Genomic DNA, 26,287 nt, shown 5'->3' with positions numbered 1-26,287 from the left:
CTAATAGTAAACATTTGTAGTATTTAGTCATCCATATAGCATAATAATAGAAATATCAATCGTAACACACAAGTTATTTTTACTAGAATATATAAAATCACTCTTTCATGCTTAGAATTTTTTTTACAGTAAAGAATGCTTTGCAGCTAGACTAGAACTAACATAGAAGCAATGGTTAAAACGCCATAACAGACACTAACTAAATGTATATTCCCCACCCTCTCAAAACAAACAAACAAACAAACAAACACACACACACCATCCAGTAAGAGGACTAAAACAATGCAACCATGGATAAACAGCAGAGTAAAAGAGAGAGAGGCAAAAAGGCATCCTCTAAAAATTGGAAGTCAAATCCTACTGAGGAAAATAGAGAGGAACAAACTCTGGCAAGTCAAGTTTAAGAACATAATTAGGCAGGCCAAAAAGGAATTTGAAGAGCAACTAGCAAAAGACTCAAAAACTTAGAGCAGCATTTTTTTTTAAGTACATTAGAACAGGAAGCCTGCCAAACAGTGACCATCAGGTGCTACAGGAGCACTCAAAGAAGACAAGGCTGTTGCGGGGAAGCTAAATGAATTCTCTGCATTGGTCTTCACTGCAGAGGCTGTGAGGAAGATTTCCATACTTGAGCCATTCTTTTTAGATGACAGATCTGAAGAACTGTCCCAGACTGAGGAATCGATAGATGAGGTTTTGGAACACTCTAAACAGAGACTCATACTTAGAAGTACATTCAAGATGAGTGAACGGATAATGAAGGCAGCTGTCTTTGACCACAACATGAGTGTTCATTTAGCTGGAGTAAATGACCTCAGAGCAGCTGAAGGCAAGTACCGCCTGACTTGTTACATCCCGTTTATGAGGTCTGGGATGAAAAAGAGTGAGGGCACCAAGATTACTGACACAGCAATGCTTTCTTTTCAAAATGCACTTCACATGCAGCCAATCAAGGCCATGTTTTGGAGCTTTCTGAGGTTTGGCATTATTACTGCAATCTTGCAAAGGAAACTGGCATTGAAATTTCAGTACCTCCTGAAATAGATCACTAGCCAAGGAAAATCTCCAAGCTCATATTGGGGATTTATTTCATTTCATTGCCTGATCAATCACCTGCTGAGAGACATACTCTTAGTTACAGCCAAGTATGAATATGTACCCATCTCACAAATGATGGATTCTTGGCCAAGATGATGAGATGGCCATCCCCATTTACCATCCGCAAGAAGATATATTTCTGTCACTGGTACATGTTGCATTGAAAATTTGGGGAGATACTTTGCTACAAATGTTTCAATGTCAGCGAGGATGGTACAGATGCTTGTGTTTCAGATGGTCTGTACATGTTCCTCCATCTGCTATATGAAGGACAAGCTCTTCTTGAGGGATACAAAGCCAGCAGAACTGTGCATTTAGAACAGATTTTGAAACATGAATTAATACCAGTCCCTTTAACATTAGCACAGATTAATGGCAGCCTAAGAATCACTCAAAAGCAATACTGGGTGATGTACTGACTGATGTCCACTGCCCATCAACAGTTATCCCCGTTGGGAGAAGCTGTCTTGTGATAGATGCAGAGGCTTTGGTACAAGCCATAGGAAAGCCATCTGGAGCCAAAACATTTGGAGACTTTGCAGGCACATTTTAAAAAATAGTACTTAGGAATGGAACAGTCTTCCACAGAATAGATACTAGTACTACAAGGAATCTATTAAGCATGGTATAAGACAAAAACTCTCAAGAGGTTCAAGTCCCACTTGAAGCTATGAGCCTCTTCAAAGTAACTAGATGAATTTCATTGAGCTTTCAGAAAAATATTGCAAGGTCCTCCTTAGTTTATCTGAGCACTAATTACTCCAGCACCGCATGATAAAATAGTCATTCTGGCTGGTGATTTCAGGATGAGGCTGAAATATGCTGCTCAGCAGCAAGAGTTGACACCAGTCAGCTGTTTGCTCCTCAGGAAGAAGCAGACACAAGAATGATGTTACACTCTGCGTACAATATACCGACAGTATGCTTCTTCCAGCCAGGGACACTGATATGCTTATTCTTCCGCTGGAGACACACCAGTTGCCCAAATCCAATACTTTCTCCTCCAAATACAGTGAATTGGAAAACAGGAGGACAGAGGTCTGATGGCACGGCTCATGTCACTGCCACCAATCACAGCAGAGTACATCGAGGCAATATCCTGTGGCTGCACAACGGGGTGCAGAAGTCAGTGATGCAAGTGCAGGACAGTACTTGTTTGTACAGGATCAAACAAATGCAGAGAACTGGAACAGGGCTCTGTCAGTGCACCTAACACTTAGTGCTTATGGATAGTATTGTGCAAATGTGTCATAGTAAGTGACCTAACAACGTATCGATTCACTCTGCCACTATATACCAATGTTTCTTAACATCTGTGCTTAACTTGTGTATATAAAAATATCTAATGTTTAATCAAGAAAAAATTTTCACCTGCTTAAAATAGAGGTTTTCAGATTATGTATTGTATTTGAGAGTTAAATAAGTATATATACTTTTGTTTCAAGATGCTAATGCTCAAGTTATAAGAGACACGTCTTGCATGGTTGTATAACATATTTTGATCACTTTTCTTACATCCTACAGCTCATTAAGATCCAACTGAAGTATGTTAATCCTAAATGAAAAGAAAATAGAGTTAGACTTCAGTGATTTCCATGTATTGCTTTTTTCTCTTTGTAGAGATCTTTATACATAACCTACAGCTTGGTACACCCATATTTGGATTCAGCAAACCCTAATGATCTTTAAAAGACTTATCAACTTTTAACAAAAAAATGCCACTTACTATTAACTTTTCTGAAAGCCTGAATAGTCTATTATCCTATCTGGCTGAGAGAGACAATTCCATGGTGTACCAAGCTTGATGAGGAACTGGGTAGTTCTTGGGAGTTCCCAAGCCTGATTCTAGATTTCATAGGTCATATTGATGACCCCTCCTGGTTGAGAATACCTGACTTTACCCAGTTAGTTACAGAGTACTTACCCAACATATTACAGGTCACCTGTTTAATCACGGAATCCTAGACTTTAAGGTCAGAAGGGACCATTATGATAGTCTAGTCTGACCTCCTGCACAACGCAGGCCACAGAATCTCACCCACCCACTCCTGTAACAAACCCTTAACCTATGTGTGAGCTACTGAAGTCCTCAAATAGTGGTTTAAAGACTTTAAGGTGCAGAGAATCCTCCAGCAAGTGACCCGTGCTCCATGCTTCATAGGAAGGCAAAAAACCCCCAGGGCCTCTGCCAATCTGCCCCGGAGGAAAATTCCTTCCTGACCCCAAATATGGCGATCAGCTAAACCCTGAACATGTGGGCAAGACTCACCAGCCAGACACCCAGGAAAGAATTCTCTGTAGTAACTCAGATCCCATCCCATCTAACATCCCATCACAGACCATGAGGCATATTTACCGCTAACAGACAAAGATCAATTAATTGCCAAAATTAGGCTATCCCATCATACCATCTCCTCCATAAACTTATCAAGCTTAGTCTTGAAGCCAGAGATGTCTTTTGCCCCCACTGCTCCTCTTGGAAGGCTGCTCCAGAACTTCACTCCTCTGATGGTTAGAAACCTTTGTCTCATTTCAAGTCTAAACTTCCTGGTGGCCAGTTTATATCCATTTGTTCTTGTGTTCACATTGGTGCTGAGCTTAAATAATTCCTCTCCCTTCCTGGTATTTAGCCCTCTGATATATTTATAGAGCGCAATCATATCTCCCCTCAGCCTTCTTTTGGTTAGGCTAAACAAGCCAAGCTCTTTGAGTCTCCTTTCGTAAGACAGGTTTTCCATTCCTCAGATCATCCTAGTAGCCCTTCTCTGTACCGGCTCCAGTTTGAATTCATCCTTCTTAAACATGGGAGACCAGAACTGCACACAATATTCTAGATGAGGTCTCACAAGTGCCTCGTATAACGGTACTAACACCTCCTTATCTCTACTGGAAATACCTCGCCTGATGCATCCCAAGAGCACATTAGCTTTTCAGATCTAGTCTTTATAGTCTACTCCAGGGTTTCTGGAGCAATTAACACTCCGCTGCATATTGTAGCATGCACAGTTCAATGAAGAGATGAATTACACCTCATACAGAGAGCTGGAACTGGAGTCCTTTTCTTCATTGTTTTAGCATCAATTTGGTGCCATAGTCATGTAATCTGGTGCAATTTGAGGTCAAACCTGGAATCATATAGCAAACCATCTTCTGATGTTGCACTAGCAAGGGGATGGAGCCAATTATCTAAAAGGTGTTTCCTATCTCTAACATTATTGTTGTGTTTGTGCTTAGTTTTTCGTATGAGGCTCCTATATCCAATTTGATTTTGAGAATAAATTTATGTCCCACATAGCAGAGCAAAAAACTTGAAGACCTTAGTAGATATAGCTATGACTAGGGGGCAGCCACTCTGAAGGTTGAGTTTATTGCACAAACCAGGGGCTCCTTGCATTTCTCCATTCCCCTCCCACACTAGTTCCCTCTGTGCCACCCTCCCATCCCCTTTTTTCAGGGGCTCCCTGCAATTCCCCCTCTTGCAAGGGTTCCATGTGCACGCTCATGGAGTCAGTTTAAGGCCAGAAGAGACCATCCTGCACATCACAGGCCACAGAACCTCATCCACCAGAACACCTCCTACAATATGCCCACCACCTCTGGCTGGAAGTCCTTGATTTCAAGTTACAGGTAATTCACCACTCACTTTGCTCTATGCCCTCCATAGCAGAGGCTCTATGTGCCCATTTTCCCCTCCCGCCCATAATAGACCGTCTGTGTAATCTCCCTTCTTCCAGGTTCCCCCAATCTCCACCAGCAGGGGTTCTTTGTGCCCCCTATAAGCCCTCCCCCTACTCCAGGGTCCCCCAACCTTCTCCCATGCAAGGGCTCTGTGTGCCACCCCATTCTTCTCCCCCCATCCTTCTCAACCTCCCTTCTACCAGGGTTCTGTGACCCATTCCCATTTCTCCCCAATATCAGGGTCTGTGTGGTCCCTCTGTCCCCCTTTCTGTTCATAGTAGGGGCTCTGTCCCCTTATTCCCCCATCTTCATTCAAGGGTCCCCCATTCTGCCCCCATAACAGGGGCTCTGTTTGCACCCTCATTCCCCCCTTCACCATGCCAGGAACCATCTGCCCCACCATTTCCTCCTCACAATTCACACCTTCCCCCAATTCAAGAGCCATTTTGTCGTCGTCCCCCCCAATATGAGGGCTTTCAAATCTCTTTCCACCAGGGGGTCTGTGCGCCCTATTCCCCATCCCCCCCCATACTAGGATTCCACAGCTGGGGCTCTGTGCACACCTCCATTCCTCCTTCCCCCAAAAGCCATTGTATTTTCTGGCTGGGTGATAAATCAGTCAGGATGTCAATATGTAAAACTATTTCAAGGAGTACTGTTATGCTAAAAGGCATTAGTGGGTGCCAGGAACAAGTTTGATCTATTGACAATTACAGAGGTGCCTGAGACAGTGGCTTTGCTAAGGGCAAGCAGAGTGTTCATATGTTCCCTCCTTTTTCTCCAAAAAATATGGTTCTGGCCCTTGATGCCCAAACATTCCCTGACATTTTCAAATTGATCAAATGTGGCATTGAAAAGTTATTGCGTTATATACAGAGAAATGCTGTTGAGTTGAATGTAAGGAGTGATGGTATAGTGGCAGGCTCAGCTAATAACTGGCTCTCCACCATGATCAGTGTATTTGTTCCTGAGACACTTAGCCCTGTAACTTTTAACGGCTTGCAACCAAATGCTGGAAAAGAAAGCAGGGAATGTGACTGGAGAAAATGGATAGGGTCTGGGCTTGAGGATGACTGAAGACTTCATCAAAACCAGGTGAAACTCCACTTGGTGTCAATCTGCATATTTTAGGCACCAAAAAAGCCTTAAAAAAAAAATCTAGCCCATGATGGTTAAAGAGTACTGACAAGGGTTGAAGTGGGAGCCCCAAGTCCACTACGTGGAGGCTGGATCTTGCTGTTCAGGGCTTGTGAAAGGAAACCAAAAGATTCTATCGGATGGATTTAATTACCATTGTCTCCTTGGAGGACAGAGTGCTAGTCGGGTTGAAATAGGTAGCGATGCAATGGAATCTGGGCTGTTCAAAACTCCAGTTTGGTGCACACTGGGAATTCTGGAGCAACTCGGATACCACCACACACCATCGAATGCACAATGCAAAACAAAAATAATGAACTAGGGCATGGCTGGAACATGAGTTCTTTCTGTGTTTAGAAGGCAGGAACATCAGCCAGCCAGTTGATTACACTGAAAATGGGTAAAAAACAATGTTTTAAATAAATGTCAGCCAGCACACTGGGACAACTATGTGAAATAGGGACATTACAAGAATATCACAGAGTCTAAGCCACCCCCTAGACATTTGGTTGTGTTTTCCTTTGGTCAGTGTAGCAATGGACTGCAGTTGCGCCATTTTCAAGTGTCTTGTCCTTTAAATAGCTGCAGCCATCAGAAAAATGGAACTTGTCTGAACACTTTTGTGGGACTCAGGGTAAACCATTTGTTGTACACAAGTTTTATACCAACATTTACAAGTCTTGTCAGTGACTATCCGCTGATGTCTCAACTTGTCAATTACAAAATTACTGAAAATAATAAAGGGTAAATAAAAGACACTGGTAAGTGAAAGACCACAAATATAGATTTCTACGTGACAAACATTCTAACAGTTAAATAATGCACCATGACGATGCTGGGTTAGATGTTTTAGTAGTAAGGCTGATGAAACATCTGTAGTATTTTTATGGAGCCCTCAGTTTAGGTAAGTGTTTGCTTTCTATATTATTAAAAGTTAAAGTTAGGTGTGATAAAATGTGTAATTAGCATAAGTTTAATGTTACAAGAGCACCTTATAGCTGCTACCTTGCTACTCTGATTTAATTTGTAAGTTTGAGTTAAGTATTAAAATTTCCCATCTACTTGTACTTTGAAGGTGTATCAAACAGGAGAGTTTACTAATCTTTATCTTTTATACTGCAGCTCAAATTCATAGGAATATACAATATTTTTTAAACACAACCACAAAATGCTAGCTTGTTACTGAGATTATGAATGCTTCTTGGAAGTCACATTTACAGTACCGTATTAATTTGGATTGAAAGGATCTTATAGTACATGCAGTTCCACCAAACAGCTTAAATAATAAGCAGATACTGGACTTTTGCATGCCATACCATGCTGTCAGACTGATGAATTTTTCCTGTACATAATGACAACAAAAACAGAGGAGTTCCTGTTAACAGAACATCTACATAAAAGGGTGGTGATTTTACACAACTTATTGAACTACAAAATTACTATGAAAGGCAAGCCACAATCCTTACTGTTGCAGCTGATTTCAAACATTCCTTTTAATAGATTCCAAGTACAGCAATTTCCTAGAGGTATGAACACCCCAAATCTCCTCTCTATATAGGGAAGGCTGTAACAGGTTCAATTGGAGACATCAAAAACATTTTAAATAGACACCACAAGATGCATCTGTAGTTTAAAGGTCAAATTTATTAGGAGATTAAGAGATGTATTATACGTGGACTATAAATACAGCACAGCTGACTTTATTCACAGTGAGACAGAGATAGCCAATGCCAACCTATTTCGTGGACACCCTTGTTCTTTTGTTCCAAGAAAAGTTTTCACCATAAGACTTGGATTTAGGCTTTGGAATCCTCCTCTCTTGAACATCATAGCTCCAGCCTGGGGAAAAACATGCAGAGAATTCTAAACAAGACACACACAGCATATAATACGGAGCAAATGACCAAAGAAATATAAATTAAAAAACTTTAAATATTTAACAGAAAAGAAATATAAACACCTCTGATATATAATATGTATATACTTATTAGTTTCTTCTTTTGTAATCAGCAGTACAGAATGATGCTGTAACAGAGAAGCCCTAAATGTGACCTATGCCTGTTCTCAGGTTTGTCAGATCTCAGCTATTGCATACTTCAACTTTCACTGCTCCTTCCTGGGGCATTATTTCAAAAGTTATCAGTGATCAGTGGGAAAGCACAAGAGGAAGCACTGACTGAGGTATATAGTCCCATAATCTTATGGGTCCACATCTCTATATTTTATGTTAGACTGAGACACCAAGACTCTGGGAATGCATGTACCCTTTGAGGAAGGCTGGGGGAAATTCAGCAAGAGGGGAAATGAGACGTTAAGGAGGGGAAGGAGAGACTGGGTGATGTGAGGAAAGATAAAGGAGACCTAGGGAAAAGGGAGCAGGAGAGAATCTGAAGAGAAGGGAGACCTTGCAAGGCGAAGGAGAAAGAGGGAGAAAACAGGCCATAAAAAAGAAGAAGAAGTAATCAAAGCTAGGTAGAAAGGAATAAAAAGAAAAGTATACATAAAGAGTGTATAAAATGGGGCTAAGAGAGAATGGAATTAAAAACATTAAAAGACAAGTAATATGATTAGTTCTGCAAGGGAAATGCTAAAAAGGTCAGAAAAGTGGATATGGGAACAATACTGTTTATGTAAATCAATATGCAAATTAGGTACAGCCTCCAGGTATCTGGAAAGTTGCCCATACAACACTTGGTATTATGAAGTTTGGGCTCCCTTTTTCCAACATGATTTCACCCAGTCATTAAACAGTTGAAATACTTCCATTTTTAAAAAGAACAGGAGTACTTGTAGCACCTTAGAGAGGTTAACAAATTTATTAGAGCATAAGCTTTCTTGGGCTACAGCCCACTTCATTGGATGCACAGAATGGAATGTACAGTAAGAAGATATATATATACACATACAGAGAAGGTGGAAGTTGCCATACAAACTGTAATAGGCGAATTAATTAAGATGAGCTATTATCAGCAGGAGGAAAAAAAAAAAAAACTTTCGTAGTGATACTCAAGATGGCCCATTTAGACAGTTGACAAGAAGGTGTGAGAATACCAATATGTGTAATGACCATTAAACATATTGAATCTATTTCCCTATGTTAAGTATCCTCACACCTTCTTGTCAACTGTCTAAATGGGCCATCTTGAGCATCACTACAAACGTTTTTTTTTCTTCTCCTGCTGATAATTATTTTAATTAATTCACCTCTTACAGTTTGTATGGCAACTTCCACAAAGAATAGTAACTTAAGTTTCCAGGTCTGCCTGTTTTAAGATCCTCAACTACATACGGTCTGAAGACAGATTAAAGGCTACACATAAAATTGCACCAGTTTAAGTAAAGGTGTGAGATTAAAATCAAATCACTTAAGCCAGTACAAACATCTGTGTAGACACTTTACATTGATTTAACCCTAGCTTATATTGATTTTACTGGCATCGGGAAGTGTACTATTGCAAACTGAACTGGTATTAAATAGATATGTTTACACAGAGGTTTGTACTGTTTTAACTAAACTGTTTTTTTTTTTTTTTTTTTTAAAATCACACCCCTAGTTAAACTGGTGCAGCTTCTGTGTTTAGACAAGGCTTTGTGACTTGATCCGGCAATCCCCTACATGCTGCTAAAGGCTGAACCAGCACCACTGCCACTGAGGCACAAATAAGGTAAACTGGCAGGCACAGTCCTCCACACTGAGCAGTAGTAAATGTCAGGCATCATACTCAAGTCTGCAGATTAAAAGGACAGGAGGTGAGTGGAGACTAGGCATGTCCAAGGAGATGGGTTTAAGCCTGACTTTCATGCTAATGAGATGAATAAGTATGTGTTCCCCTCTTAGGTCTTGCACCTACTAAGCTGAAAATCTGTCAGTGGAACAGAAGTGCTATCATTAAGGCCGCTCTGGGTTCTCCCGATTTCCTGCTTTGCTCATCACCTTTCATCTAGGACTTTATACATGCAGCATTGCACATGAAATGTGCAGGATCAAGCCCTTGAGGAAGATGAAGGTGCTGTGATGACTGAGTGAATACTACTGCATTCTTAAACTTTTTCTGAAATAGTAATTTGTGTATCCCAATGGAAACAGGAAGATTTTTTTGGGGGTAATTAATTCAGTTTATTTTTAATTCAGCTGTGACCACTCTAAATTCAGAAATACATTGAACAGGGAGCGATTAGGCAACGTTGTGGTTTAATACCCTAGTCTTTCACCTCTGGAGATGCAAGTTATGACCTGTAGTGACAGGAATTAAGTGAAATCTCTTTGAAAGGCTTCTCCTAGTTCCCTGCATGTGTGCACACATCATAAATACCACATAATTTGGCACAATTTGATCTGACAGGCACTCCCTGCTCATGAGGTGCCTAGGACTGAAAAAAGTAATCGTTTGTAGGCCAAGATGAAGTTCATTGGCAGAGCTGTGTGGGGAAGCTGGAGTAATGGAGCAAATTCCTTGTGCAGTTGCAAATTCCACTCGCAAAGGACATTGTTAGAAAAATGTCTGAAAAGTTATTTAACACACTGTACACTGCTTACAGTATATGTGATACTTCTAATGGTCTGTTAGACGATTAAGGCCCAAATCCTTCAGAGACTTAAGCAAGTGCTTATCTTAATGCATATGAGTAGTCTATTAGACTGCCAGATCAAAATTAAAAATGACTACTACCTAATATACTTGCATTTCTAGTGCCTTCTAGAAAACACATTAATTGCCTTGCACGTAACATGAACTGAGCCTCTCAATACCACAGTGAAATAAACATCTCAATGATGGGGAGACTGAGGGAGAGGTTAAGTGACTCACACAAGGTCAGATACAACAGAGTCAAGAATAGATCCCTGATCACATGCTATCAAATCCTATCTCCCAAATTCATAAGTAGGCATATACAACAACTAAAAGTTTTCAGAGCTGTTACTGACTATGAGGTAACTACATAATTAAAGAGGGAATTTTAATATGCAATTATCAAAATTAAAACAGGTACTTAAAAGATGTTAGTTTCAAGACACTATTGCTTACTTTATTAAATGTAACTTTTCTTCTCAAATGGTAAAGTAAAGATTATCTAAACAAAATAGACTCAAACACAAATACTGCAATAACCTAGAATTCTCAAATACATACCATTTTTTTCAGCAAAGGCAATGGCATCTTCTTTTGTAGAGAAAGCTAGAACCATGTTGGACAAAGGATCAGCACTGTAAGAAGACAGACAAAATATTAATATAAATTTGAAGTGTAACACTAAGCGTTTTGTATAACAACATTTGCACCTCACGGTCTAACGTAATGCCACCTTACGGTCTCTTTAAAAATGTATACTTAAAGAAAATGTATCATCCCCAAATAAATTAGAGCCACCTAGAGTCCTTTTACTTTTAAATTAGGATTTAATTTCAATATTAAAAGATTTTCCCATGGGAAGATTTTTCTTTGTATTTCAAACATTCATTTTATTTCAGAAACTGATATTTTAAAATTGTAACTATGTAAGTTCTTAAGCATATGCCAATGATATAAGCAACCAGTGGTCTATTGTCTATGACAACCTTTTAATGCTAAACTGGTTGAAAAAGGAAGACAAATTTTGAGGGACTGAAAAGGTGAAAGATGTAAATACTGAACAATGGAAGGAGACAAGAAGCCTGTCTTTACCCTATTTGCTTTGTGAATCTACATTCTTGCAGAAGGGAAAGCAGGACTTCAAAGCAAGTAGACCAGGAACACTTAGAGAATACCTGAGCAAACCTCGCATCTAGAACAGGCTGAAAATTGACAGAGTTATGTTTGTGATGACCTCCACATTCACAAGAGTTTCCAGAGCAGCATTTAAATGCAACAGAAGCCATCTCTACTCTAATAAAACAAGCCCAGAAGCCCTAAGAGCTAAAAACGAGTAGAGTTCAGAAGCCCAACCACATAAGCTAACTGTTACTTGTAGATCAGTTGTCTTAGTCTCATTTCTGAAAGTTGCAAAATGGTTTTTGAAATAAATGGGTCCAACCATAGTAAAAACTATGGATCCACTTAGCAGCTATAAAAACTCCACCTAGAGCACTAAAGACACAGGATTAAAGTTATATGGTAATCGATTAACCTGCAAATTTAACAGCAATTCTAGGAAGAAATTTGGGGGAACACTACTGGAGCACAAAACCTAGTATGGCGTCCTGTCTTTCTGAGACAGCAAGTGCTCAAGAAAGTGGGAGGTGGATCACTGAGAAAGCCAGAGGCTGAATGGCAAGAACTGCAATAGGTGTTTCCTCTTGGCTGTTTATCCTAGGAAGTCACAATGACGGATGAAGAGGAAAAGCAGTACAAAGGACACGACAATCTCCATAAAGAAGAAAGCCCCTGAATGAAAAAAAAACAAACAAAAAAAAAAACTAGCTCCAGTGCAGAAGAGACGAAACATGTAATCTTATCCAATGGGCAAACTGATGTGCAGATGGGATCCACCAGTGAGCCAACACCTTACTCCTCAAAGAGGAAAGTGAAGAGGGGGAACAGGCTATGAATCAGCCACCAAGATAAGGATTTCTCATAGAAAGGCAATGAAGAGAATTAAAAACTGGAAACTAGTCCTAGGCATGACCACTAGGTATATTAAGGGACCAAGTGATGTACCTTTGATCTTCGCTATAGTCTTCTGTGACAAAGATTCCACCCTTTATTATGAAGTAGCAGACAGAGAGGAGTAAAATCCTGTCTGGGTTACAAAACACTCAAGTTTGTTCAGTACCAAATACAGTGACAATTTTCCAGCATCCAGATACCATGGGGATGGAGGACATATAAAGCAGATTGCCTATTGATCTCTATGTTCACCAGGGAGTATCCTGAAGAAGTTGTTCATCCTATATAAAGGTACAACTGCTGTTCCCTCTTTCTGTAAGTTGGCTATTACCATAATTAGAATGCTGAAGGTCAGAGAGCAGATGTTAGAGATTAAATGAGAGGGCATGATATTGTTAACAGAGATCTCAGAAGCAAGATTTTTACTAATACACATTTCTAAATCGTCTATTACTATTGTATATGAGCACTCTCAGTTATTTGCATACAAGAAGTCACCTCAAATGGAAACACAACTGTCCTCTATCTCCTCCACGGCAACTATTCCAGGGCAGGGCATGGCATGGCGGCCATCACCAATATATCATGGAGGATTCCGGTATGAAAAGATGGGAACCACAGATTTTGGATGTTCAATGAAGAATATTTGTACTGATAGCCAATTTGCAAGAGATATGCTGAAGAAAATAAAATCTTAGCTATATCTTGCTTTGAACAGCTAGTTGGAAGTAACTATCTAGTAGCATTGCATCTTCAGTTATCAGAGTTCAATACAAACATTAATAGGTATGAGCTAATTTATAAAACCTTTGACCCAGTTGTGTTTACACTCAATCCAATGTTCAAGACAAAAAAATTGGATAAATTTCCTTTGGCCTACTTACGGCTTATGTACACAGAACAGCTACTCCTGAATAACTATTTCTACATAATTCTATGTGGGGACACTTATTCCAAAATAAAACTGTCTTTTTTAAAATTAGCTCAATCTTTGAAATTGAACTAAGGTAAAGTAGAAAAAGGCAGTCTTATTCCAGAATAAGAGTCCACATCTGGAGTTATTCAGACAGTTATTCTGAAATCACTATTCCACTTTGAATTCACACCCCACCTTATTCCGGAATAACTATCACGTGTAGACAAGCCCTTGGTAACAACACTAATTTTTCTGGAGGATTATTTTGTAAATTTAAAAGTTGCCTTTTTGGCTGAAATTAGGCAAAATTTCACCCAGAAAAAGAATTTGAGAAAAGCTGAAAAGTAAGGGATTAGGATAGAAGTTCAAACTCAACCTTAACTAAAGCAGGGGTTACTGGATACTGCTACAGTATCATTAGATGTTTACAAATATAGATAGAAATAAAGAACATACTTTAACTGTTAAGTACTTGGTTGGTGTGGGGGAGAGTAAAGGGATGGACAGACAGGGAAAATGGTGATACACAGCCTCTCTCTTCTGAACTACTTGTTTAAAAACATTTTGGTTATGATTTACCATTTGATGACAGTTCAGTGGTTATATACAGTAATCAGCCTAATCATATTTTATTACATTATTATTAGAGCCTGATGCCCCTAAAAACTGGTTTTAAGGCTATTAAAGATCAACAGGTGAAAAGCATGGAGTCTGAGGGGAGCTGTTTAAGATGGCAAATCATTAACAGACTACATTCATAGGCTTAAAATTTCAAAATCGTTTTATTAAAATATGCTGCTTAGCAATCATTATCTCCTTCTACCAGCTAAGAGCTCACTTCTGAATTCAATATTTTTCCTGCTACACTGGGCATTAGGGAGCTGATATAGGTGTTGGTCGTATCAGCTATTGTACAGGAAATGGAACATAGCAAACAGACCTGAGCACAGTGTTAATTTTCAAATAGAAATACATGCATCCGACTAAATGGGTATTCATCCACGAAAGCTTATGCTCCAATACGTCTGTTAGTCTATAAGGTGCCACAGAACTCTTTGCACATTTTAAAACAGACTATTTTTAAAATTATGCATATATTTTGTGATTGAATTTAGAATATTAAAGAGCTAAAGCAATAAACATAATCTATACTATTTCAACTTTAAGGTTTTTTTTTTAAAACACATAGGACAAAGGTAATTAAGGGTTTGGTTTCAGTCGCTTTGGTACTAAGCTCTAATGTAATGTAAAATAATTGCTAGGGGAAACTAATGTGGACTGCGCTCTTTTCAATGTTTCAAAAAAAATTCTGGAATGGGTAAGATATTGAAACAAATTTTTGCTGACAATGTGTAGTGCTAACTTTTCAGAATATGTCGCAAATGATATTTCAGTGGCAATTTACAATGATGTTAGGAGAAGTGTGCCAAATTCTCATAATTTATGAAATTTGATACCACTAATTAAAGTGCCTATGAAATGCTATAAAAATTCTGCAGGATCAAAACAGGGACAAGACTGTTTAGCAAATGATACTGTATACTTATCACTGTTGCAATTTTTATTTCATTTGATCAAGTCAACGGAACACCTTAAATCATACCAAACCCAGCAATATATCATAATTTTGAAAAGTGGGTAAAGTGATTAAATACTTATGGAGAAATATTTTTAAAGATTGTTCATGAACTAGATACATTTATTTGAAGTTTTGGCTAATTGAAATGGACCATTCAGAGGGATTTAGGACTAGATGTAATTAATGACCCTCAACTATAGTGAGGCTGCAACTCGCTACTATATTGCATATGCAAGCATAATCCTTGATTTTGGGGTCATACTCTTAAATTAGGTGGAGAAGGAAATTGAAGATTTTTTTCCAGCCTCTTCTAGCCTGGAACAATGCAATCTAAATTTGTTTCTAAACCTATTTATGTTAACAGAGAAAACAGCATGTGTACTGTTATGTTTAAAATTTCATCATGATCATCATGACCCATCAACCATTTATAATAATTAATGTTAAATACACATGGATTTACATATACAAAGGGCATTTCAAAGTAAAATCTGCGCAGATATGAGCGGAAAAATGATTTCAAAATCAGACTCACGTAGATGCCCAGCCCATTAAAGGATTTTCCCAGCGCTCTCTGGTATCAAATTCTAGTTTCCATTTTTTTGTGTTGTTGACACCGGCCTGCATGGCATTACGTGCTGGAACAAAAATCTGAACTTTTCTGGTTTTTATGTGCTCCTCTGGAACGCCAGTTAAAGGCGTGATATCCTACAGAATGAGAAAAAAAATTCATCTTGTTTAAAACTACTCTATGAAAGAAGCTAATATAAGTGTCAATGCTCACTACTCCCACACATTTTTTCTTTATTTTAGAAGTAGTGTTCCTTTAACTTTTTATAATAAAACAACCCAAGAAGGTATACCCTGTAAATTCATCTTTCCTCAAACAGCGAGGTCTGTTTGATGAGTTTCTGATATTATGACTCATTTCACTTAAAGATATATTCTGTCTGACATTTTTGATTGGGACATTTCTAATTAAGCTTCATGCAGTGTTTGTTGTATTGATGTTCTGAGATGATATTTTCTGTTTATAAGGGGGAAAAGTCTGCAGGAATTTATAATCTAAAAAGCAAAACTGTTTACAAGTTTTAGTGGAAGAGGTTAGTAGGAGAATGCTGTAGCTAATTAAGCTATTGTCTTGTAAGCAAATGTAACTGTACTCAACAGTAAAGCACTAGATAAAGACCATGAAGACACACACACAAAGTTTTAATAGATAACAAAAATAACAGATAAAAAAATAATAATCAAGGAATCTATTCATGAGAGAGACACCGGTGAGTAATTTTTCTGGATATTAATTAAATTAACACTTACAAAAACTAAACAGCAATTAAATATAACTAGCACATCAATTCATCCTAGCACAGTGACACCTGCTGAACAGAGTAAAGTGGATCATCAAATTCTTCATCCAAAGCTGCTGAAAGAAGCCAGCTAACAACTCATGACTTCAGATACTTTTAAGTTTAATGCCAATGGGAGCTTCTTGGACTCTCCTTGTCTCTCTCCAGGAACAAATGCTCATGTGGTGAAGGTCCAGAAATGTGCCGCTGAACTTCGGGCATATTGAACTAATCTTGCCAGTGGTGACAAGACTTGAATTGAGCAGGCAAACAAGTCATTCTTGGTTTAAGTCTTCAGCTACTAACTTCATAGGATTTTGTTCTGTGGCAAAACTTAAAAGCTTTTGATGCTGTCACCAGATCATCCCTAGAAATGAGGAATTTCATTTTTTGTTTCACTTCACAAAATAAACTTGAAAAGGTAAGTCTGTCAGAACTAAACCAGGGAGTGAGAGTGAAATCTTTGTCCTGCATTTATAACTAAAACAGAAAGAAAGAAAAACACAGGAAGTTTCCAACTTGTAAAATTTGAGCTCAGACTATACCTAAAGCAAACTGTCAAAATATTTTAACAACTTAATCATAATGGTTTTCCTTAAGCCCACGCAATGTTTATTTTGAATACCAGTCTGGCCATGATATGAAAAAAACACCACTAACAATTACTTAAATATTGCAGCACGTACACCGAACATACTCTAACAGACTGGCATTTCTAATTCTGCTAAAATCTCAAACTACAATATAAAAAGAAATGCTATGAATTTTGTATTTGATTTGGCAACAAATTTTGTGCTTAACCAACCCAATACTTTTTCATTTGCAGTAAACATTAGGTGTGGCTTTACTGTTATGGCTTGTCTGTTTATAGATATGAAATATGTTTTTTATACACACACACAAATTATACATGGGGCAAGTATGCATGGGCAACAGAGAAACTGAACACTAGTTGATGAAGTAATATTGATCCTACCGTGTGCAAAGATAGTTACAAAAACTGTACAGTGAAAAGCACCTTTAATTTCATTAATATTTCCATTTTCACAAGTGTGATTTATTTTGACATTCACAAATTAGGTGCAACTAATTTTTTAATCTACAGTGATTCACAAAGATGTCTGGATTTCGATGGTTAAACAGTTCTTGTATCTACCATATTTATGGCTTATCAAGTTTTCAAGTGCTTTTGGATCCTTCAGGATAAAAAGGTGTTATATTAAATGAGATTAAAATAAATTTAAGGCTACTTTTTAAATTCTCTCTTTTGGTGGAGGTAAACTCCCCCCAGAGCCCTAAACTCCACACCAAAAAGAACACAGAAATATTGCATATAATGTAATAATTTTAAAACTGGTGCAGGTTGAATATGATTTTTAAATTGCACTATGTTGCCCTCAGAACACAGTTTTTATTGTATTTGTAAATTTCTTTAATAAATGTCCAGTCTAGTTTATTTGAAAAAAAAATTAAAAAGTCACAGTTTTGGGGCACTTGATTGGCTTCAACTAATAAAATTAATTTTACTAGCAGCATGCCATTCACCCTATGAAGATCTTTTCAAAGTGCAAATAAAAACTGCTTGTTTTAAGACATTAAAATAGCTATATGATGTTGCTAGCTCTCAATACTTTTGATTCATTATAGCTAAAGTTTCCATGCCTTCTGGGAATCTAGCAATTGTTTATTGATATCTTCCCCAGTTTAAAATTGGCAGTTGAACAGACAATTGTTAGGACAATGAGTTTCTGGATTTTGAAGCCCAAGTTGTCTTGACATAGAATCACTGTTTTTGCTTGCAGTAGACATGTAAGGTACTGTAGCATAGCTGAGCTGTTGCCAAAGATATGGAATAAAAAGGCTTGGCATCTATCACATACTTGACACCTAAAGAGCACAGAAGCTCTAAAATTCCTATTCCCTGTAGGCGTACTCTTAGTCTAGACTAACTGATTTCTCACACTTTTTAAAATGCATTACAACACTCTATTGTGATCATTTCATCCACACAGTTCCAGCTAGTGACAGAAGAACCTGTCCTTTAAGAGACATTTCAATGGGCTAAAGCTCGCGCTCCAAGATTCCATTAAAACAATATAATACTTGAAAAGAACTATGCTGCACTAAGTTGAACTTTCTCTGTGTCTTCAGTGCTTTGTTCTGAGTTCAAGTTCTCATTGAAATTACCTGTGAACAAACTCTCCAAAACAAAGATGTTTTTGACAGCTATTTTCAATTTGCTCCCAATCTTTTTAATATTGTGCTTCAAACAAATTTTTGCTTTTGTATTAGTACACTTAGTGTTAGGGTTTTTTTAAACAATAAAATGATAACGGTATCAAATATTAAAAGTAAAAAAAATTGAGAAATTTGAGATTAAATGCTTAAAATTAAGTAGGATGGCAAAACTGGATCAGATTTTAGTTGATGTTAATTATATTACCATACAAAAAACAAATTAGGACATTGTACTGCATGATGAATATACAATATTTTCTTTATTTTTTTTTAAATAAGAAAATAACTTTAAAAAAAAGGTTTATCATTTTGATAGCATGTTGCAACAGATCATAAAACTTTGGTAATGTCTATTTTTAACCCCCCCTTAAAAAAGCCTTAATGTCTATCAAATCAAAGAGACATTTCTTTTTAATTGATACTATTTAGAAAGATTTGTAGTACTGAAAATCCAGGCTGTTGAACATTTGTATCATTTCCTACTGATGAGCTACAGAATCCAAAGAGGAAAAAACTGGTTCACAGACTTAAGGTCAATGAAAGCAGAATTCAACATGAAGGTAACCAACTTCATTTGAGGGGGCTGCTAAAGTACCCCACTATTATAGCAAAATCCAAAAGGTAAGAGTCTGGAAAAAAAGAAACTAATAAGGCAAGAGAGGAGAGCAAAAAAAAAAAAATTTTTTTTACATATTAATATTTATGAAAGTTAACATTTTTGCTCATATGAATCAGGTGTGCACAAGTTTCATCTCTCCACTATGAAAACTCATACACACATGAAAAAATTGTGTGAAATGCTGCTATCAAATATCTACTGTTTAACTTTTCCCCCTTTTTTTAAATAAAGGAAGCAGGGAACAAGCAATGGGAAGTTGATGTCAAAATGCAGAAAAACCTCCCAGTAAGCTTCCAGCAGCCACCCAGGATTTAGAGTCTTGCTAGCTGCTCTCTTTTCAATACCAGAATTTCACACATTTCAATGACCATTATGACTTCAAAGAATCAAATTTTCCATCATTGTCCGTCATCTGCCGGTTGATTTGTATAAAGGAGTTCTTCTGCATGCACTGCAAACAAAAGACTCCTTACTTTCGTGGCTATATATCAAGTTTAAAAGTTCTGTTTGTGACAGTTGTCTGTGGTAAATTAGGGTAATACTGAAGGAGTGCAGCTGCTCTGCAGGACCCTCTTTTTTGGCATCATTTCACTTAAATAAAAACTGAATAATTAGCTTCTGCCTGTATTAAACCACAGAAATGCCACTGGCCTTAGTAATTACTTCCGGTTTCCCCACCTACTTAACCTCCACAGTTTACACTTGTTATAAAACAGGAATAAATACACATTTTCTGCACTTTACAAGAGTTTAAGAGTGTTTGTTCTTCCCCCAACCCCTATATGTTTTGACAGGTCAGTAATAAATATCAAGTTTTGCTATAAAATCATAGTTTCCATTGTAATACATTTTCGAACTTTAAATCAAAGCACAGTTATGATTTAACACTCAAAACCAGGCCACTGGGCAAATCTTAATCCCATATATTATTTAGCTGCTGTAAATAAGAGTTTTTAATTCGCTGTGCTTAAATTGTTTGGGTTTTAATAAAGGTGAGGAGAACAAGTACATTTCTGCAATTCATTATGTCCTTTTGAAACAAATGTAAGAAAATAAATCAATGTGAAGCACAAGTAGAAAGATGGAGTAGAATGAGGTGAATATGGGCAGAAAACATTTATCCAATAGATATAGACATAAGGCGGGGTGAGCATATTTGCCCTTCGGAAATTCCATATTGCATGGAACACAGCATTCTCTTTAAGGTACGGAGAATATTTTTGCATTACTATAATAATTCTGTGGACAACATGTGTTACCTATAATGTGTTCCTCCATCTAAATATTCACAGCAGGATGACTTCATTATTATTTTTTAAAGGAAAAATTCAATATAATAGCAGAAAAATTAAAGTCTATACCTTCATTAGTCTCTTATTTCATGTTTACATTAAAAATTATTTTTTTGCTGAAAGTGAAAAATATTCAAGTAAAGAAAGAAGGGCGATGAATCTACAAAAGACATATTCTAGAGAGCATGTCTGTGACAGATGGGGGAGTTGTCAATCGGGCTCTAATCTGTTTTTGATAGAAGTACCTCTTGCAATATCTTTTATTTCACTAAGAGCATGTCTTCACTGAAATTAGACACCTGCGGCTGGCCCATGCCAGCAGACTCGGGCTCTCAGACCTTGAGCTCAGGGGCTGTTTAATTGTGGCGCTGACATTCGGTCTCTGGCTGCAGTCTGTGCTCTGGGACCCTCCCACCTTGCAGGGTCATACAGCCTGGGATCCAATCCGAGGCCACATGTCTACACTGCAATTAAACACCCCATCAGCCTGAGCCCCGCAAGCCCAAGTCAGCTGGCATAGGCAAGCCATAGGTTTTTAATTGCAGTGTAGATGTACCCTAACAGAGCACATGCAAAAGAAGCAGTCATCATCCAGAAGTGGTCTCTGAGCAGAGTTACCTGGTCAGAGTGAATCTTGCAAACACCCACCCCTTTTGAGCAGCCCTTTCCCCTCCTGTTTCAATGCATATGCCAATCTAACAGTAACTCTGTTTTCTGTCTCACCAGAAAAAAAAAAGCCTGGCATGCAAAGTCATTCCAAAACTAACATGCATTTGCCTGGACCATTTGGTCAATATCACTTGTGGTTGTTTTGTCCTGAGAGAAAGCAATAAAATGGCAAACAGTGGCATGTTTGATTACCATTCTAAAAACATTCCACTAATCCATTAACATATTTGACTGCAGATCCACATTACTTCCATACATTAATTCTCACCTCAAGTGGGAAACATGAAGGGAAGGAGAAGTGTGTAAAATCATGTCCCCTCAAAATTCATGCTTTAATCTGAACACAGGAAACTGTAAACTACTTTATGTAAATACTGCACTATAGTCATACAAAAATGTACATATTAAAGACTGGTCTTCTGTGACAAAGTCACAAAAATGATATTTACATAAGTCTTTTTGAAAGATTTGTTTAAAGATAGTATTAAAAATAAAAAATAAATAGAAATATTTTGCTTCCCTCAATGTCCTGATAAACCTCATAGTGAAGTATCAAAGTATATTCAACAAAGCAGCATCAGAGAAGGCAAGCACTAAAAAGTGTAACAGGTTCAGTCTGTTGCTGGATAGAATATTTGTGTCTTAGAAATTAAAAATAAAGTATCTGGAAAAGTAAGTTCCACATACTTCCACTTGAGGTATAAAGAGATCTCACGCTCAAATATATTTTTGCCGGGAATTACAAAGAGGCAAGAATAAAGCATAGGAAATGAAATCTTTATTTTGAAATAAAATCATTTTTAATTTCTATAATTCTGCTTTCCAGTTTTGTTAACACTGGCCTGGTAAGTTTGGTGAAATTAAAAAGAAAAAGTGCATCAGCCTGATTTGACTAATTCCTGGAAGAAATTATGAATGTTTCTACGTGAATGGAAAGAAGAGAATCACTGTGAAACTGTATGGAAAAAAACAGAAAACTAGGCCTGTATTCTATAAGAGAGAGAGTCCAAACTTGCTCCCACTGAAGTCAATTGGAGTTTTGCCATTGGAACTTCAGTATGAGAAGAATTTATTCTCTAATTTAGAATAACGCAACAGCATGTTTAATGGTGGTGGTGAGCAAATCACAGCAGAATACCTTACAACACATCTTGTAAACTATATTATTTTCAAAGCATAATATTAAGAATAGACAGAATATTCTTTCTAGAAGTGTCATCTATAGAAGATGTATTTATTCTGCCAAAAGACACACCAAAATGTTTGTTACTGGTTGTATAATACAAATTTAGTGTTATGCATTTTTCTGCACTATAACATTTTTAGATTGTACACATACACTGTGCAGTATTTATAGATAAAACATATCACAATGAAATAGACAAGTTTCTGGATTATGGATTTTCAAATAAACGGAAATAGAGATAGTGTTTAACGTTACTTGGGCTTAGACAAAGAAAGATAACATTTACATAGCTGAAGTGATTTGACACTGCTTCCTAGCTTCCTATCATTTGCAATTGTTGGCAGTATGCCACGGCTATCTTGCTACCACCAGTATTTGTAACTACAGACATCATTTCTTGGTATCAAAACTGAAAGGTACAGGATGGAAGAGAGCTTAAATTTACTTAATTGCCATCAATACTTCCTGTAGCACCTAGTTATACCTCGTGGATTTGCCTTTTAAGCAATGACCCAGCCCAATCTGTTTACTCCCTGAGATTAAGCATAAGTACAGCACAAATAATCAAGAGACCAGGAAGGAGCAGTCATACACATCATTGCTCTGTTTCCCTTGACTGACTCTTCAACTCTGTACACACTACAGATTAACAAAGTTATAACAATTGAGGCTGAGAGTTTTAGACAAAATATTCATCTTGCACTTCTGATTGTTTGTGCTGCACTTCCATTAGATCTCATGGACTAAACAGACTGGGCTGGGCCAGCACTTAGATAGGAAAGCAAAAAGGTACACATAGGTGCTACAGGAAGTGGTTATGGCAACTCAGTAAGTGACAGTCTTCCCTAAGTGACAGTACTAACCAGTAACCCACCATAACAGTAGCAGACACTAGCTTAAAATGCCGTTTTTCAGATGAGATGCAAATCTGAGGTCTTGACCATTTATTTCCGTTAAAGATCCAACAGCACTTTGTGTAATAGCGTTGACAACTCATGTAATGGCCACTGGAAGTTACAGGAGTTATACACACACACACACACACACACACTTTTTTTTTTTTTTTAAATAAACAAAAGGACATACTGTCTCCCTCTCATGAGACTAGATTAACAGTCAGACAAAACTCCTGAAAAACAAATTACTAAGATCTCATGCCTATATCAATGTATCAAGTCACTACTTCATAGGAAATAAATCAGAAGCAAAACAAATTGAGCAGGTTTTGCTTTACTTTGTTCCTCTTTGGACAATAGTGAGCCCTACGGCATTTCCTTTTCCGCATCCATTCCCAGGAATCCACCAGTGAGTTATAAATTGGTCCAAATATGGACTAGATGACCTTAAATGGTCTTTTCTAAATACTGATAATAAGAAATCATACTGAACCATGTTAAAGTAGTTCCATTTTAGATATATTACACCTATAAAAATCAGAGAATTTTAATGCTAATTTATGTCAGATGATACAGTGTAGAGTATGGTCAAAGGATTATATTTACACAATAAAGAAATACTTTTAAATCTAGTGGCCTCAAAAATCACCACCTCTTTGATTCATGCAATTGGGGAACAACTCATAACTAGGTGTTCAGCCATAACTCAAAGGTTTAGAATTTAATTCAATAAGCTACTCAAGTCCTTGCACAAGTATTATTTAAACAAAAAGCATTGCAGGAGCTACAGCAAACAAAAGCGAAAATGGATATTTTTAACTTTAAAGACCAATATTGTCAACAGCAGCAAATACTACTGTTTCACTCCAATTAAGTATAATTCCCAGACCTTACTCCCATGTAAGCCAAGACCCGTTTTTATTGGCACATGTGCTCTTTATTGTGAGAGAAGCAAAGAATGAAGAAAACAATTCCTACCGCTGTAGTAAGTCCCTGCTATAATGTGTAAAATGGTCTTAAAATCTGGAAGAGAACAGTGAATGGAAGTAAATCCTAAATCAAATTTTACAAATTGCAGTAGTGTTGAATGGGGCATTTTGTACCTCTGTTTAAGAGGTATTGTAAAATTTTAGGAATTCTAAGAAACCCTAGAATGTTAAAAGTTGTCCCCAACTGTAATGTGAGATGTAGTTCTTCCATACAATAATATGCATAGCTTTTAAATGTTGAAAGCTAGTTCCTAGTAGTGTGCACAATTTCCATATACAGCTGGTAAGGAAGAAAAAAACCCCTGACAGTTAACCCTAGTTAAAAGGGTACACAACAGAGAACTGTTATAAAGTGTTAGCATACTGCAGTTCTATGCATCAGGGATGTTGCAGCTATTAACAGTTTAAAATTTCACTGTATTTTGTTAATTAGTGCAGAGGACTTTTAAGCTTTTAACATGTTTTAGAAGGTTCTATTCTCTGACTGTGTCGTGTTAGTCATTTCTCTCTGTACAAATAAAGAAACAAAGCTTCAATGTTTAACCATCACTGATGAAAGCTATAGTTGAATACTATCTGGCAAAATAAAACAAACTGATTTTATGTACAGTATGATTGTTTAATTTAGATAAAGAAACTGCAAAATGTTTCCAATTTACTAAAAACCTGTGCACTAATATAGCGTATTGATTATTCCTTGTTTGCCTTATGGTCAAGCTAAGGTCTAGTTAGAGTTGTGCTTTTCAGAGTTTATCCTTCTCAAGTTGCTTACAGCCATAAATCCTGTTTCCATGCAATTTCTGTGATGCAACAGAGAAAAATCTAGGTCTAAGAATCTAGGGTATTGAAGTTAGACATGTCATATATAATATCTTTGCCTTTAATTTTCTATTGCTATGTAAAGAAAAATGAAAAACAGAAGAATATGTTTTACACCAATTATATATTCCATAATTAATTTATAAACATGAAAAGTTTGGGTTTGGGGAAAAGACAGATGGTTACGGTAAAAATACATTTCTGTTTTAGTATTGCAATATTCAGCTATTAGCTTATCAGAAAGACAGAATTAATGGATTTGAAGGTGAATTTGAATCAGACGCAGACATAGTTGCATTAACAACTTTTTGGTCATTTACAAATGAAATATTTTAAATGTTACAATGTATACAAGTAATGTAAAGTGAAGATTCCCTACATCTATAGATAATCTAAAGAAGTTTTTGCCGAAAGGATTTATTACCTCTAGACTGCTACATTTTAAAAATATTTCAAATGATATACAAAACTATTCTACACTGCAAAAATCACTTACATATGCATAAGCTTTTATTCAAATAAGTGTGTATTTATTAAACTGTTTGCAAAGAAAAGTGAACTGTATAGTTCCTCATATGCAAGAACGGTAATATCATACACGTCTTTACAGGAGATACCTGCAAGTTTTTAGTGGCAAATTTTAATCCCCTTTAAGAGAGACAGAAACAACATTCAACATGTTTTGTCAGCCCTTAGTGGAGATCACTTGTAGCATATCCTCTCACCTGTTTACCCAACTATCACAGAAAAGGGAAACAATGACGCTTCAGTGAAGATTGTTTTCTCATGAAAAAGGTAAAGACACTGGGCCACATACTCTGTTCTACCTTATGGACTGAAAAAAAGAGGCACTAACCATACAAAAGGGGAGGAGCAATTTCTCTGAAGCATGTTCTTACCAAGATTGACACTGCGTAAGCCACACAGCGAGATCTTGTGAGCTGAAAAACTGATATTCTCTGCCACACTCATCCAGCCTCATTATACACAGGTTGCCTCTTTTGTGGGAAGCCAGCCCTGAGAGGGTGGTTCAAAACTAACTAAAAGATGCCAAACATACCAGTGCAACTATAGCCATTCTGCCATTGACCTTGGAGGTGGAGATAGGTGGCAGAATTAGTGCAGAAGCCGAGCCATCATACAGAGAGACAGGGACAAGCATAGATTTACATAGGTTTTAGGCCCTTAAACCTCTGTTCCTGAGGGGTAAATTGTGCTCCTCCCATCGAAGCCCAACA

General features: G+C 37.3%; 1 protein-coding gene across 1 annotated transcript in view; it reads right to left on the bottom strand.

Annotated features, from left to right (window-relative positions):
• Positions 1–7,537: 7,537 nt before the first annotated feature.
• The window catches only part of NDUFS4 (NADH:ubiquinone oxidoreductase subunit S4), a 60,092-nt gene continuing 41,342 nt past the window's right edge, over positions 7,538–26,287 (bottom strand). The window contains exons 3-5 of the mRNA XM_084629626.1: positions 15,528–15,700; positions 11,046–11,119; positions 7,538–7,752 (exon numbers count right to left, since the gene is read on the bottom strand). Of these exons, the coding sequence (XP_084485752.1) occupies positions 7,649–7,752; positions 11,046–11,119; positions 15,528–15,700 (351 nt within the window). The 3' untranslated portion in view covers positions 7,538–7,648. The remainder of the gene's footprint in view (positions 7,753–11,045; positions 11,120–15,527; positions 15,701–26,287) is intronic.

This window comes from Lepidochelys olivacea (genome assembly GCF_965140295.1).
Source record: "Lepidochelys olivacea isolate rLepOli2 genome assembly, chromosome: 5".
In the NCBI taxonomy this organism is placed as follows: Eukaryota; Metazoa; Chordata; order Testudines; family Cheloniidae; genus Lepidochelys; species Lepidochelys olivacea.
This window is presented reverse-complemented; position numbering and strand designations above follow the sequence as displayed.